This window comes from Giraffa tippelskirchi, chromosome 3, assembly GCF_054371585.1.
Source record: "Giraffa tippelskirchi isolate mGirTip1 chromosome 3, T2T-mGirTip1v1.2.pri, whole genome shotgun sequence".
Classification (NCBI taxonomy): domain Eukaryota; kingdom Metazoa; phylum Chordata; class Mammalia; order Artiodactyla; family Giraffidae; genus Giraffa; species Giraffa tippelskirchi.
The window spans coordinates 189,786,814-189,800,483 of NC_137277.1; the positions used below are offsets into that span (position 1 = coordinate 189,786,814).

The 13,670-nt window shown below is 44.9% G+C and overlaps 1 protein-coding gene across 5 annotated transcripts in view; it reads left to right on the forward strand.

Moving 5' to 3' along the window:
- Positions 1–2,092: 2,092 nt before the first annotated feature.
- Positions 2,093–13,670, forward strand: part of UBR4 (ubiquitin protein ligase E3 component n-recognin 4) — a 132,923-nt gene continuing 121,345 nt past the window's right edge. For all 5 annotated transcript variants that reach the window (XM_081574939.1, XM_081574941.1, XM_081574943.1 and 2 more), the window contains exons 1-7: positions 2,093–2,321; positions 9,936–10,033; positions 11,195–11,298; positions 12,050–12,179; positions 12,290–12,429; positions 13,243–13,345; positions 13,458–13,599. In XM_081574939.1, coding sequence (XP_081431065.1) covers positions 2,146–2,321; positions 9,936–10,033; positions 11,195–11,298; positions 12,050–12,179; positions 12,290–12,429; positions 13,243–13,345; positions 13,458–13,599 — 893 coding nt within the window. In that variant the 5' untranslated portion in view covers positions 2,093–2,145. The remainder of the gene's footprint in view (positions 2,322–9,935; positions 10,034–11,194; positions 11,299–12,049; positions 12,180–12,289; positions 12,430–13,242; positions 13,346–13,457; positions 13,600–13,670) is intronic.

Genomic DNA, 13,670 nt, shown 5'->3' on the forward strand with positions numbered 1-13,670 from the left:
AGTTTGAGCAAGCTCCAGGAGTTGGTGATGGACAGGGAAGCCTGGCGTGCTGCATTCCATGGGGTGGCAAAGAGTCGGACACAACTGAGCGACTGAACTGATTATTTATTTTTGGCTGTGCCAAGTGGTATGTGGCATCTTAGTTTTCCAACCAAGGATCAAGCCCCCCACCCCCTTGCATTGGGAGCATAGAGTCTTAACCACCAAACTGCCAGGGAAACCTGTATGTCATTTTAGATTCCCCATGTAAGTGATAACATATGGTATTGGCTTTTTCTTTCTGACTTACTTCACATAGTACGATCATCTCTTGGTCCACCCATGTTGTTGCAAAAATATTTGCATTATAGGAGTCCCAGAAGAAGAGAGAGAAAAGACCTGAGAAAAATATTTGAAGAGGTAATAGCTGAAAAGTTCCCTAACCCGGGAAAACAAACAGTCACAGAAGTTTGGAAGTGCTTTCCAGGAGATTAACCCACAGAGATACACACCAAGATACAATGTAACCAAAAGGACAAACATTGAAGATTGAGAATATTAAATAAAAGCAACAAATAATATACAAAGGAATTTCCATAAGGCTATCAGCTGATTTTACAGCAGAAACTCTGCAGGCCAGGAAGAGTGGCACAATACGTAAAGGAGAAAATCGTACAGCAAAGCATACTCTATTCAGCAAGATTCTTTTTCAGATTGGATAAATAAGAAAACCTTACAATAAGCAAAAAGAATTCAGCACCACCAAACCAGCTACAGTAGAGGAAGTTCTGTATTCTTTACCCAAAGGGATCTAACTTAATCCCTAGTAGCTGCTATTAGCATACGGGCATTTTGCATAATGCTTTATTTATCTCTAAAAACGTGTGCATAAATGATCTTGATGTTTGCAACAGCCTAGTGAACTTGGTAGGGACCTGCATCATCTCCACTGGGCAAATAAGGAAACTGTAATACAAGGAAACATATCCAACGTTATTACTGTTCTATAAAATACACAGATACATGTAAGATACAGCCCGTTTTACAGAGAAGTTTTGAGGAACAAAAATTTTTATTTTTCATCACAGCTATCTGAAGGTTTAAAAGGAAAATGTTTTGTTTTGGTAATGCATACATGATATCCTATATACTGGAAGGCAGTAGGTTATCATAGGGCTTCCCTGGTGGCTCAGATGGTAAAGCGTCTGTCCGCACTGCGGGAGACCCGGTTCGATCCCTGGGTGGGGAAGATCCCCTGGAGAAGGAAATGGCAACCCAGTCCAGAACGCTTGCCTGGAAAATGCCACGGAGGAGCCTAGTGGGCTGCAGTCCATGGGGTCGCAGAGTCGGACACGACTGAGCAATAGGTTCTAAACCAGCTTTACCACAAAAGCTAAAGGAACTTGTCTAGATGGAGAAGAGAAGGCCGCAACTAGAAACAAGAAAATTATGAGAGGGAAAAGTTTATATTCTTGCTTTGCTGGTAGAAAAAGGTGGGGAATGGGGCCTTACACGGCAAATCACAAACAGTGATGCAAAGGCGAGCTGGTAATCTTACTAATGAGGATAATCAAAACATAGAAGAGGGTTCAGTGCGAAAAGCAGTAAGACCTGGTGATTGTAACGACAGCAGGTGGGAGGAGAAAGAGCGAGGCGAGCTGTACCGCGCTGTGCCGCAACTGGGTGCCATCAGGGAGGTGAAGCCGGTGAGCGTGATTAGGCTACGACCTCCTCTTCTTTGCTGTCTTGAGCCGGGGCCGTCATGCTCGCCGATGCACGTCTACTTCGACACCTCGGTCTAGCCAACTGAGAACCGTGCTCCTAACTCACCTCCCTGGGGCGCCCACAGAAACCTCGCAGTCCGCAGCTTCAGGCAGGACTTCCAGCGCGCAGGCGCAGAGCTTAACACCGCGGCCGCCTTCCGAAGCGCTGCGTCCTGCGCATGCGCACCCCTCGCCCCGCCCCCTGCCCTGTCCCGCGGCCTCCCAGCCGCGCCACGCTTCCCTAGCTAGAGCGGAGGGAAGCCGGTCTCCCGCGTTGCGTATTTTGGCGGGCGACGGCGTCGCGCCGTATGACGCGCAGGTCGCGTCACTTCCGCCCCCTCCCGGGAGGCGGCGCTGGGCCGGTGGCAAGCCCCCGGAGGGAGCCGCAGGAGTACGACGGAAGATGGCGACGAGCGGCGGCGAAGAGGCGGCGGCTGTGGCGCCGGCGGCTGGGGCCCCGGCCCCGTCGGGAGACACGACCCCGGGCTGGGAGGTGGCGGTGCGGCCCTTGCTGTCGGCGTCCTATTCCGCCTTCGAGATGAAGGAGTTGCCGCAGCTGGTGGCCTCAGTCATCGAGAGGTACCGGGCGGCGGCGCCGACGGGGCGGGTGCCGGGAGGGGGATGGGAGGTCGTGCCGGAGGGTGCGGGCCCCCCGCTTCCCGACTGCCTCCTGCGGCTCCGGAACGCCCCGGCCGCGGCCCCGGCTGCGGGGCTCCCCGGCCCCGCGAGCCGAAGGCTTGTCTGACATTCCTTCCGCCAGCCCGGGCGAGTACTCCGTGCCTCAGTTTCCCCCCCCCGAGCGAAACTTCTGAGGGCGACTTCTCGGGAGGGCGCGGCCGGCCGGGCTGGGAGTAATTTTGCGGGACGCGTCGCCCTGTGAGGGGTCTGCCTTCGGGGCTGCCCCCTCTGTTAAGGTCAAAGCTCCGATGAGTTTGCATTTCTCGTCAGCGCTCATCCCCCTGGCCTGGGCTGGAGCGGAGCCGCGGGGTTTAAATCCGGGACCTACCACACAATTTAGTAACGGTCTCCGTGCTGCAGTAATCACTCGGGGCACGTGCTGTTTCTGCTCTAGGTATTGATGACTTTTTTTTTTTCCAGGTTGCATTTATGGTATATTACTACTGTAACGGTCTTTGATTAAGGCCATATTAGTGTTATTCTCAGAGGTCATTTCCTCCCTGACACCGCATACTCAGTGTCTCTCAACTAAAGGATGTTCAGGCTGTTAACATCAGGACTGTTTATTGGTTTGCTGTTAACATGATTTTGCCCTTTTGAGATTCTTAGATTATGCGAGTTGTGTCATACAAGGCCAGTGATAACCAGAGTGCCTGGCTTTTCCTTTCTTAATGTTGCTCAGAGCGGTCTCTCATTAGTTTAATGGTAGACCGGCATTTAAAGCCAGTCTCACTTTCATTTTTCTAGCCAAATGTGACTTCAGCAACTTTCTGCAGTTGCTCACTGGCTCATTTTAGCTTCCTGCCAACAAGCGTGTTACCTACATGTTACCCAGAAGGTTAGAAATTGCTGTTTATTTCTCAAGGGAGGCCCATGATTTGACAGATGGTCTGTTGCAGTGTTTATTGTTACCTTTGTGCTACTTTGGATGCGGTTTAAAAAATAAATTAGATTAAAATAATGGTTTGGTTTAGTAACTTCACAGTTACCTTTCAGATGGATTTTCCTTTTGTCTCTCTTTTTATCTTTTATAATTTCTCCTACCTCTTTTGAAGATAATGCGCTGTCTTTGTGGAAGCCTGACGTCCTCTGCCAGCCTTCAGAAGTAGTTTTGTGAAGTTTGGTCAGCGTTCAGATGTTCTTTCGATAAATTTGTGGAGGAGAGAGTGGTCTCCCCGTCCTATTCCTCCGCCATCTTAGCCCCGCCCTCGGATTTTCCTGTCTAAATATTAAGCCAAGAAGGTTCGGAAGATGTAAAGAGATATCAAAGATACTGCTCTCAAATTATGTAGCCTCTTTATATAACTGTTTTAAACATTTGGATTAATGGTATTTTCACAAATTATACTTGTCATGTTACTTAGGATGGACAGTGTTCCACTCTTTTTAGAGCATTTACTCTTATGTTTTTGTGGACATAAGCTGTAAGTTATAGAGTCATTTGTGACACACTCCGGTACATCCAGTACTCGGGGCCTGTGTCTTTAAATCGTAATAGTTAAGCAGCCCCCTTCCACCTGAAGAAGAAGCCAATGAAATCCATCAAGGTGTGTTTGAATTTTGCCAAATAAGTGATAGGGGCCCCTCTTGCACTCTGTATAGCTAAGATAATCAAGAGTTGCCTGTGTTTGTAGATGCTAGTGAGACCTCTTTTCATGCTTTAGAAGAGAAGTCCAAACTGATTGCTGTTGAGTAGCACGTCTTTTTATTGGAAGGCGAGACCCTTGAAGTCTCTGTGCTGGTTTTTGTGGCTCAGTCAACTTTGGAACACAGCAATGCGTGCTCTTCGGGCTCTTTCAGAGCAATATGATCTTAAGGTTGCACTTACTGTCTGAGAGGTCATTTTTCCACAGAAAGGAGTTATTCTCTCTCTCTCTTTCCCTCCCTCCCTCAATAAGATATTTTCAGACTCTTGCATATGGGAGTGTTTATTGGTTTGCTGTTACATGGTTCTGTAATTTCCAGAAGAAATATCTGGCTTACAAGTTCTTTATCGTTAAAAACAACCTAAACGTATCAAGTGTTCAGTTTGGTGTAGAGCAGAGATCAGCTCGCTTTTTCTGTAAAGGGTCAGAGTAAATTTAATTTGTGGGCCATAAGAGGGATGTATGCACTAGTCCACTCAGCCATTGTGTGGCTAAAGCTGCCATATGCATTATGTAAATAAATGGGCGTGGCTGTGTCCAAAGTCTTATTTATGGGCGCACATGTGAATTTCATATGACATTTACATATCACAAAGTATTCTTTTGATTTTTTTTTTCCAGCCATAAAGACACATGTGAAAACTATTCTTAAATATGGCCTGTACAGAGCGAGATGACTGGCTGGATTTGACCTGCGGGTCATAGTTTGCCAACCCCTGGTTTAGAGCATAAAAATTAATACCCTGCTATCAATATTCTGTTTCTCAAAGGTTTTATTTGCCTTTCCAAAAAAAAGAAAAAGTCAGAATTGTGGAATTATTTCTTGAATGTCAAGTTATGGCTACTGAGTATAGGACCAGGTCAAAGCCAGTCCTGTACATATGCTGTGGGGCCCTTCTCTTTGTGGCTGATTGGAGGTTTCGGTGCCTCGGCTGCTGCTTTATTTTTACATCTGTGATTACTGCTCCTGTGTTTCTTTCCATTGTTATGCCTCCCATGTTTTTCTTCGCTACCTCCAGGGACCTTCTATTTTCTGTTACAGCCTACCACTCTCTGCTTCTCCCTCCCCCTCCGCTCCCCCTTTTTGATGTCCTAGCTCCATCATGTCAGCTCTTACTTCCTGTCTGGTGGTTGCTCATTCACTGAATTCCTCCCTTTTTTGACTTTTGGGGACGATGACACATGCTCTGAGATTCCTCAGTGCTCCGCCATTCTACTTTCTGTCTCTATTTTTTCATACCTTTATAGTTGGAATTGACCTTTGGTTTGAAGAGAAGGTAGATGAAATAATTCTGAGGTCCAGACCCCGTTTCGTTTTTGTTGTTTTGGCTGCACCACACCAGTGAACCTGGGTCCTTGGCGATGAAATCACGGAATCCTAACCACTGGACCTCCAGGGAACTCCTCGAACCCTGTTTGTTAAGTTTGACTTTGTAACCAAACTGAAACAAAGGAGGGATTAGCATGGATAAATTGGGAGGCATCACTTCATTGCAAATAGATGGGGAAACAATGGAAATAGTGACAGACTTTATATTTTCTTGGGCTCCAAAATCACTGCAGATGGTGACTGCAGCCATGAAATTAAACGAGCTTGCTTCTTGAAAGAAAAGGTGTGACAAACCTAGATAGCGTATGAAAAAGCTGAGACATTACTTTGCCAACAAAGGTCCGTCTAGTCAAAGCTATGGTTTTTTCAGTAGTTATGTATGGATGTGAGAGTTGGACCATAAAGAAAACCGAGCACCAAAGAATTGATTCTTTTGAACTGTCTGTTGGAGAAGACTCTTGAGAGTCCCTTGGACTGCAAGGAGATCAAACCAGTCAATCCTAAAGGAAATCAATCCTGAATATTCATTGGAAAGTCTGATGTGAAGCTGAAACTCTAATACTTTGGCCACCTGATGCAAAGAGCTGACTAATTAGAAAAGACCCCGATGCTGGGAAAGACTGAAGTCAGGAGGAGAAGGGGACAACAGAGGATGAGATGGTTGGGTGGCATCACCAACTCAATGAACATGAGTTTGAGCAAACTCTGGGATATGGTGATGGACAGGGAAGCCTGGCGTGCTGCAGTCCATGGGCTCACAAAGAGTCGGACATGACTGAGCGACTGAACAACAACTCTCAAAAGTGATTTTTTTAAAAGAAAAAGATAATCTGAGTTTACTTAAAGCGGACTTCATTTCTGCTGCCTGTTGATAGCATGTCTTTTAGTAGTAAAGATTAAAACTCTTTTAAATAGCTTTATTTTCCTAGACCAGAAATGAAGTTAAAACTAGCTTAATGGAGCACATGCTGTATGTGGGCTTAATTAGTGTAATTGTTGAATGTAACTGTATGTACTATCAAATACAGAATTCCTTTCTTAACTCTGTGCAGGATATGCTGGTGAGCATGGTTGTCATTGAACAACTCTATGAGTCTTTGTAGATTAAAAAAAAAGTCCCTTTCCCTTGGGCTTCCCTTGTGGCTCAGCTGGTAAAGAATGTGCCTGCAATACGGGAGACCTGGGTTTGATCCCAGGGTTGGGAAATCCCCTGGAGAAGGGAAGGGCTACCCACTCCGGTATTCTGGCCTGGAGAATTCCATGGACTGTATAGTCCATGGGGACGCAAAGAGTCGGACATGAGTTAGTGACTTTCACTCACTCCCCTGAGCCAGTCCTTCACAGGCTGTCCTGCCTTTCTTAATGATAAGCCTCCTCGAGTCTCTGCCTCCCAGCTATTTGATGAAACAGACCAAGGAGAGGAGAAGGCAATAGCAGCCCGCTCCAGTACTCTTGCGTGGAGAATCCCATGGATGGAGGAGCCTGGTGGGCTGCCGTCTATGGGGTCGCACAGAGTCGGACACGACTGACGCGAGTTGGCAGCAGCAGCAGACCAAGGAGACCTACTTGGAAAGGCAGAAGCTGTTAGTAACATCCCCATTAAATAATGCACAGTCATTTTCTAAGAATCTTGAGTGGGAGAAAGGGGTACATTGGTGCCATCATCACTTGAGTTTGTGATTGACCTTCAAAGCCTATAGTTAGTTATGAGATTAGGTAATGTTTCCATGTCTCAATATCACGTTCCCTACAGGTCTGTTGAGAGTGTGAGAGATGTATGTGAAAATTTTCACTTGTTTATTAACGTGTATTAAGTACTCTGTGACACACAGTAGATGTTCATTAAACATATTTTTAAAATGTTTTCTGTATCTCATTAATTTATTTGTTGTGCTTTTTTATAAGTGTATCTTGAAACAAACCCAGTGGATTCTATACTTGGGAGTTGGTGATTCTGGTGAGGGGAAAGGGCTTTGAGTTTCCCCAGTTGAAGGCAAAGATATAACTAGTAGTGGCTCAGTGGTAAAGAATCCGCCTGCCAATGCAGGAGACGTGGGACTGATCCCTGGGTCGGGAAGACCCCCTGGGAAGGAAATGGCAACCCATTCTAATATTCTTGCCTGGGAAAATCCCATGGACAGAGGAGCCTGACAGGCTGCAGTCACAGAGTCAGACACAGCTTAGTGACGACACGAGAGAGAGAAGTGGCGGTGAAACCGTAGTCTTTTATTTTGCTCATCAGGTTTTTCACTCTTCCTGGAAAAACCCAGATATTTCCAGACCCTGGCTAGTTCCTTTTCACTTACATGTCAAATTGGGTTTTTCTGACCTGGCTGCTTAACAGCTGTTTTCCTTTGTACTCTGCGTTGCATTTGTTTTTAATTGGTATATAATTTTATTTTAAAATGGAATATAATTGCTTCAGATTCCTTGTCCTTTCAGCAATTTTCAGGCTTTGTGGTACTTGGTTGCAAAGTTTGTTAGGCGAGGCACACGTTTAAGGAAAGTAGCTTGACTGCCTGGAGGAGAAATATTTTCACCTTTGTGTCTCCTTGTTTTTCTTTTGTGTCATACTTGCCTTCAATTTCTGCATTCTTCACCTTTCTACTTAATATCTTGCTCTTTGTTCCATTTTTACATTTCTTTGCCTCCTCTGGTGACTTTGTATCTGTCAGGCTCTCGGGGAATGAGAGTGGGGTCAAAAAGGGAGGTGACACTTCTTCATCAGGTTCCTCACACACGCGTTTCTTTAGAATCAGAAGATACGTTGTCCTTTGGGCCACATGTCTACCTGCCTACCTGCCCTTTAAGTCTTTTAAAAACTAGTTTTCCCAGGTTTGTCCTTCCTTGCCCTGAGCGCATTGTGCGTGGGGCTCAGGGCTGCGCTGCTCACTTTTTTCCTGTTGTCTATGTCCGTCTTTCCCTAGAGGGTATTCTTGTTTCTTGATTGGAATAAGGCAGTTGTGTGTATCTAGGGCAGGAAGAAGGGTTGGTTTAATCATGATGTGGCAACATTGAAACACGCAGTTAAGGTGTTTACGCCTGGGTTTTGGGTGTATGTTACCGTCAGAATGAGAAGGAGAGCAGCAGAGGGAGCCTCTTCTCCGGGTGGGCAGTGACTCTCTGGGTTTTGGTGAACCTGTCCAGTTGAAAAACATGGGGGCGGGGGTGGCAGTAAGCAGCTCTGAAGTTCTGAAATAAAGCAGACAAGGTAAATACTTCATAAAACCCATCAGATTACAGGGTGGGTACTTAGAACTATGAATGCAGTGTGTCAGGTTGGGAGTGAAGGAACAGTTCTTCCTAGGACGCAGAAGCAGCGGTGGGGAGCTCTCTTCTGGGTGTGGTGGGATGCCCCCCGTTCCCCCGCAAAGTGTGATGGCCCCGTCAACTTGGAGTGTTGCTTGATGATTTAAGGATTTTGTTTCCTTTCTTTTGTCCATCCGACACCTAGGGAGAAATGATCCTTGGTGGGCAGGGAGATTCTTGCACATCATAGGTGCTCCATAAATATTTTCTTGGTGAGGGAGTTATTCCAAGACAAGGAGCTGATCTTTGATAGTACCTATTTATCCTTGATGAATTCCCGAACAGGTAAGTGCCAGACTCTCAGGTGCTGTGTGAGGTGTTTCATCGCTCACATGAGCACCTTCCGAATGTGGAGCTTGCTTTTTGGCCCCATGTTGATTTGGCGAGTGAGCCGAGTCCAGACTCTGTTTACGTTCCCCTTCCTCGGCTGATAGTTGTTGGAGAATTAACTTCCTGTGGGAACTTTTTAAGCACGTTGCTCTCTTTTTTCCATTTAAGAACATATATTTTAGTGTTTTTCTTTGCCTTCTTGTTTCATGGGTTGTGATTAGCATCTGATGCAGTAAAGAGAATGACATTGATGTATCCAGCTTTTAGATGTAGCTGGGCTCCACATTTTCACTGAAGAGCCCATTTCTTCTGGTAAAGATAAGGGATGTGGTTTAAAATCACTTTGTTGTGATCTAGCTATAAATCCTCTGGATGTAGGGAGTGGAGTGGAGGACTCTGGAACCTGAACACTTTTGGATTTTAGCACACATCAGATAATTTCTTCCCTTGAAATGTTTATTCTTTTTAAGTTGCTGTGTTATGGACTGGACTTGTTTGGTCTTCAAAATGCGTTACTGTAGTCTGTATTCCCACTAACAATGTTTTGAGTGCCCTGCTCTACCCGCTTTTGACCAGCTTGTGGCATTATTAGCTTTTGGTCTTTGCTAATCAACAATACAGGACACAATGGTATGCTATTGGAGTTTTACTTGTATTTCTTTAATTCCATGTGAGTTTTAAAGTGTTTCCTGTTTGTTAGCTTTTGCCACTTACTAAGCCTGGTACCTCGAACAAGGTACTTAGTTTTAACTCTCTAAGCTCCACTTTCTCAATTTGAGTATAGGGGTGGGAACAGGGCCTGCCAGGCAGCATTGCTACGAGGCCTGAGTCAGGCGATGCCTGTAGAGGGAGAGTATCTGGCCTGTAGTAAGCACTAAGTACGTGTTGGTTTGTTTGCAGTGAATCGGAAATCCTGCACCACGAGAAGCAGTATGAGCCATTTTACTCCTCCTTTGTCGCCCTCTCCACGCACTATATCACAACAGTTTGTAGCCTCAGTAAGTATTCCACTCTTGTTATTCCTTTTAAGGGCTCGTGAATGGGGGAATTGTGTGTCCTCTTGTCTGAACAGGCTGTTAAGGACGCCTGTATTTTAGTTCTAACCTGTTCACCCAAGAGGGGAGACAACTGTCAGTTTGATAAGGCTCTGGAAGTCCCTTCACCAGGGCCAGCCGAAAGGGATTTAAAACCTGTTTGGTTTGGACATCTATTTCATAACCATTAAGTTAACTTTCCTTGCCTTCTTATCGATTTTACACATGTGATTACTAATGTGCTAATTTCGGGGGAATGGGTGGGATTAGAGGGTCAGTGGGGATACTGAGCTGGGATCAGCAGCCACTAACCAAGGCTCTCTTCCTTATTTGGTTTTGGTGAGAGATGAAATTCTCCTTTTGTGTTCTCTGGTATATGAAGGGATTTCAACTTCGGTTCCCCATCTTTTAAACTTTTCTCCCCCTAAAGTAACCAGTCCCTTACTTTCCACTATTTCTGATATTTAGCATTTTCATTTTTTCCCCCAAGCCTCTTTCATGTAGTTCTGAAGAATTTGAATTATTTGTTTACTTAAATAATTTGCTAAGCACGCAAAATGAAAGGAAGTTAGAGGGTTGCTGAGTAATCTTTTGGTATCCAGTGCTGTTTATTATAGGCATTGGCCTTGGAGAAACTTTGAGTGGGAAGCCCACTGCAGAAACAGAAAAGAGAGGTGGTATATTCTAGTGGGTAACAGCATGAACTTTAGAGCCAGACATCTGGATTTGATTCTAGCTGTGTGACTTTGGCAAATCATTTAACCTCTCTGTGGTTTACTTTCCTTATCTATTTTTTTTTTTTTTTAAAGAAGAGGTTAACAATATCTATCTCATAGCATCGGTTTGAGGATTAAATGGATTAATATATTTGAAGTGCTTGTTACTTCCTGTGATGTATTTCCTAGTATAATTATCTTAGTTTCTAGTAAATATAGGATAAATTGATCTAGAAGTGATTAATGATTATCAGTGCCAAGATGCCTTTGTTTGCTTGATGGATTGTTGATTCTGATAGAATGATACTGGGAATGTTGGACATACGGAGCTCAAAACTTACTTGGTTCATTGACTGTGAGGCTGACGTGCGTAATAGCAGTCTGAGGTTAAAGCTTATTCCTTTCTCAGTTCCCCGGAATCAACTTCAGTCTGTGGCAGCAGCCTGTAAAGTCCTGATTGAATTTTCTCTCCTGCGTTTGGAGAATCCAGATGAGGCGTGCGCTGTGTCCCAGGTAAGAGTGGTGGGCCTGTTTCTGGCCGTTATTTTGAGTAGGCTTGTGACTGACCAGTGGAATGATGGAGAAGGGATGGCATAGAGCAGGGATTGGTGACTTCTTCTGTAACAGGCTACACAGGAGATAATTTGCTGACCATCCAGTCTCTGTCTGTTAAACTCTGACTTTGCAGTGTGAAAGCAGCCACAGGCAATACATAAATGGATGCGCACAGCTGTGGTGTAGTCAAATTATTTACAAAAACAGTGGGCTCAACTGGAGCTATGGTTTCTCAGCCCCTGATATAGAGAGCTGCAGAGGTCTTTTCTAGAATTGCAAAGGTATATGACCATGGGGCCCAGGCAAGTAACATAAAATGAGTCAAGTATGCTGGTTGAGCAGGGTGTGTGACCCAGCTATAAGGGGATCAATCACTGTTTGGCTCCATCTGATCTTGTGAATTATTGAAAGAGGTAGGAAATCTGGATTTGTATGTTAAACCTTCCATGTTTTAAAAAGTTAGCCATAACTTCACATTTCAACAATAACGACATCACTGTGAGACCAGTAAGAGACCTGCAAGCGGGTGTGGCCTGAGGGTCATCAGCTTGTGATCTCTGCTTCTCGACTCTGCAGGTCTCAGCTTGAACCTAAACTTGGCTTTGTGCCAGCTAGAAGTCCCTAAAGAATAGAACCCCTGAAAGGCATATTTGATAAAATCCAGAGGAGGCCTCTCTAAAAGGCATATCTGAATTTGTTTTTTTTTCAGAAACACTTGATTCTCCTCATCAAGGGCCTGTGCACTGGCTGTAGCCGACTAGACAGAACTGAAATCATCACATTTACAGCGATGATGAAGTCGGCCAAGCTGCCCCAGACGGTGAAGACACTCTCAGATGGTGAGCGCTCCTTCACCAGACTTGCTTTCTTGGCCACTCCCCTTGCCAGCTATTTCCTCTTTTGCCTGCTAGTGATACCCCCTTCATCGCTCTCGTTTCATATTTCATAGTGGAAGATCAGAAAGAGCTGGCCTCACCAGTAAGCCCAGAGCTGAAGCACAAGGAGGTCCAGATGAATTTTTTGAACCAGCTAACGTCAGTTTTCAACCCGAGGACTGTAGCATCGTCACCTGTAGGCCCACAGACTCAGGTGAGCTACTTCAGTCAAATGACCTCATCCTGCAGGGTTTGCTAAGATGATAATACTAGAAAAAACAGCTAACAACCGCATTTTATATTTGTGATATAAAATGATGTAACTGCCACGGGTAGAAAAAAAGTTGAAGAATACTAACTGAAAATAAGTAGCATTCACCCTGATTCCTTCTCTCCACAGTTATTACTATTTGTTTTAATAATACATTTATTTATATTTATATTTTTGACCATGCCTAATGGCATGTGGAATCTTAGTTCCCTGACCAGGGATTGAACCCATGCCCCTTGCATGAGAAGCGTGGAATCTTAATCCCTGGACCACCAGGGAAGTCTCTAGTTATTACTATTTTGATGACCATTCTTGTAGCAATTTCTCAGTGCAAGTAGACAGAGAGCCTATACTCCTACTGTAAAAGGCATCAATGTGCTAGTTACAGAATATATTTAAAGCTAATATTCCACCTCCCACCCCTCACCAGAAAAATAGCTGCTTTTTTTCCCTGTGTCAGAGAGGATTTCCCCTCATTAACTGGGGAGTCTGACGAGTGTCCTCGGAGCAGCTGTAGTTTGTACAGTTGGTTCTTTTCTGAACTCGAGGACGACAATCAACAGGTGACAGTATCTTTTTTTTTTAATTTATTTTTTGGTCACATCCCCCATGGCATGTGGGATCTTAATTCCCTGAACAGGGATTGAACTTGGGGCCCTTGCCTTGGGAACATGGAGTCTTAACCACTGGACCACCAGGTAAGTTCCGAGGTGCTAGTATCTTCATAGGCCTTTCACACCCTTTGTTTCTCTTCAGGCGGAAGGAGAAAGTGATGAGCAGTCACCCACAGATCAAGCTTCTGCTGTCAAAACCAAGAATGTGTTCATAGCTCAGAATGTGGCTAGTCTTCAGGGACTTGGTAAGACTCTGTTGTCAAAAAGCTGGTTTCTCTGCTTTCAAAAATTCTTTAAGTGGAAAAGAATCAAGCAGCAGAAGCCTGTCTGTAAGGTAGAGCCTTTTCGTTAATTCAGGTGGCTCAGAGAAGCTGCTGCGTGTGTGTTTGAACCTGCCCTATTTCCTGCGCTACATCAATCGGTTTCAAGATGCAGTGTTGGCCAATTCCTTCTTTATCATGCCTGCAACAGTAGCGGATGCCACCGCTGTTCGTAATGGGTAAGGTGCTCCAGGGTGCATATGCTTTACGTTTTAAAACTGTTCTCCAAAAGAGGGAAGCTGGTTAGTTT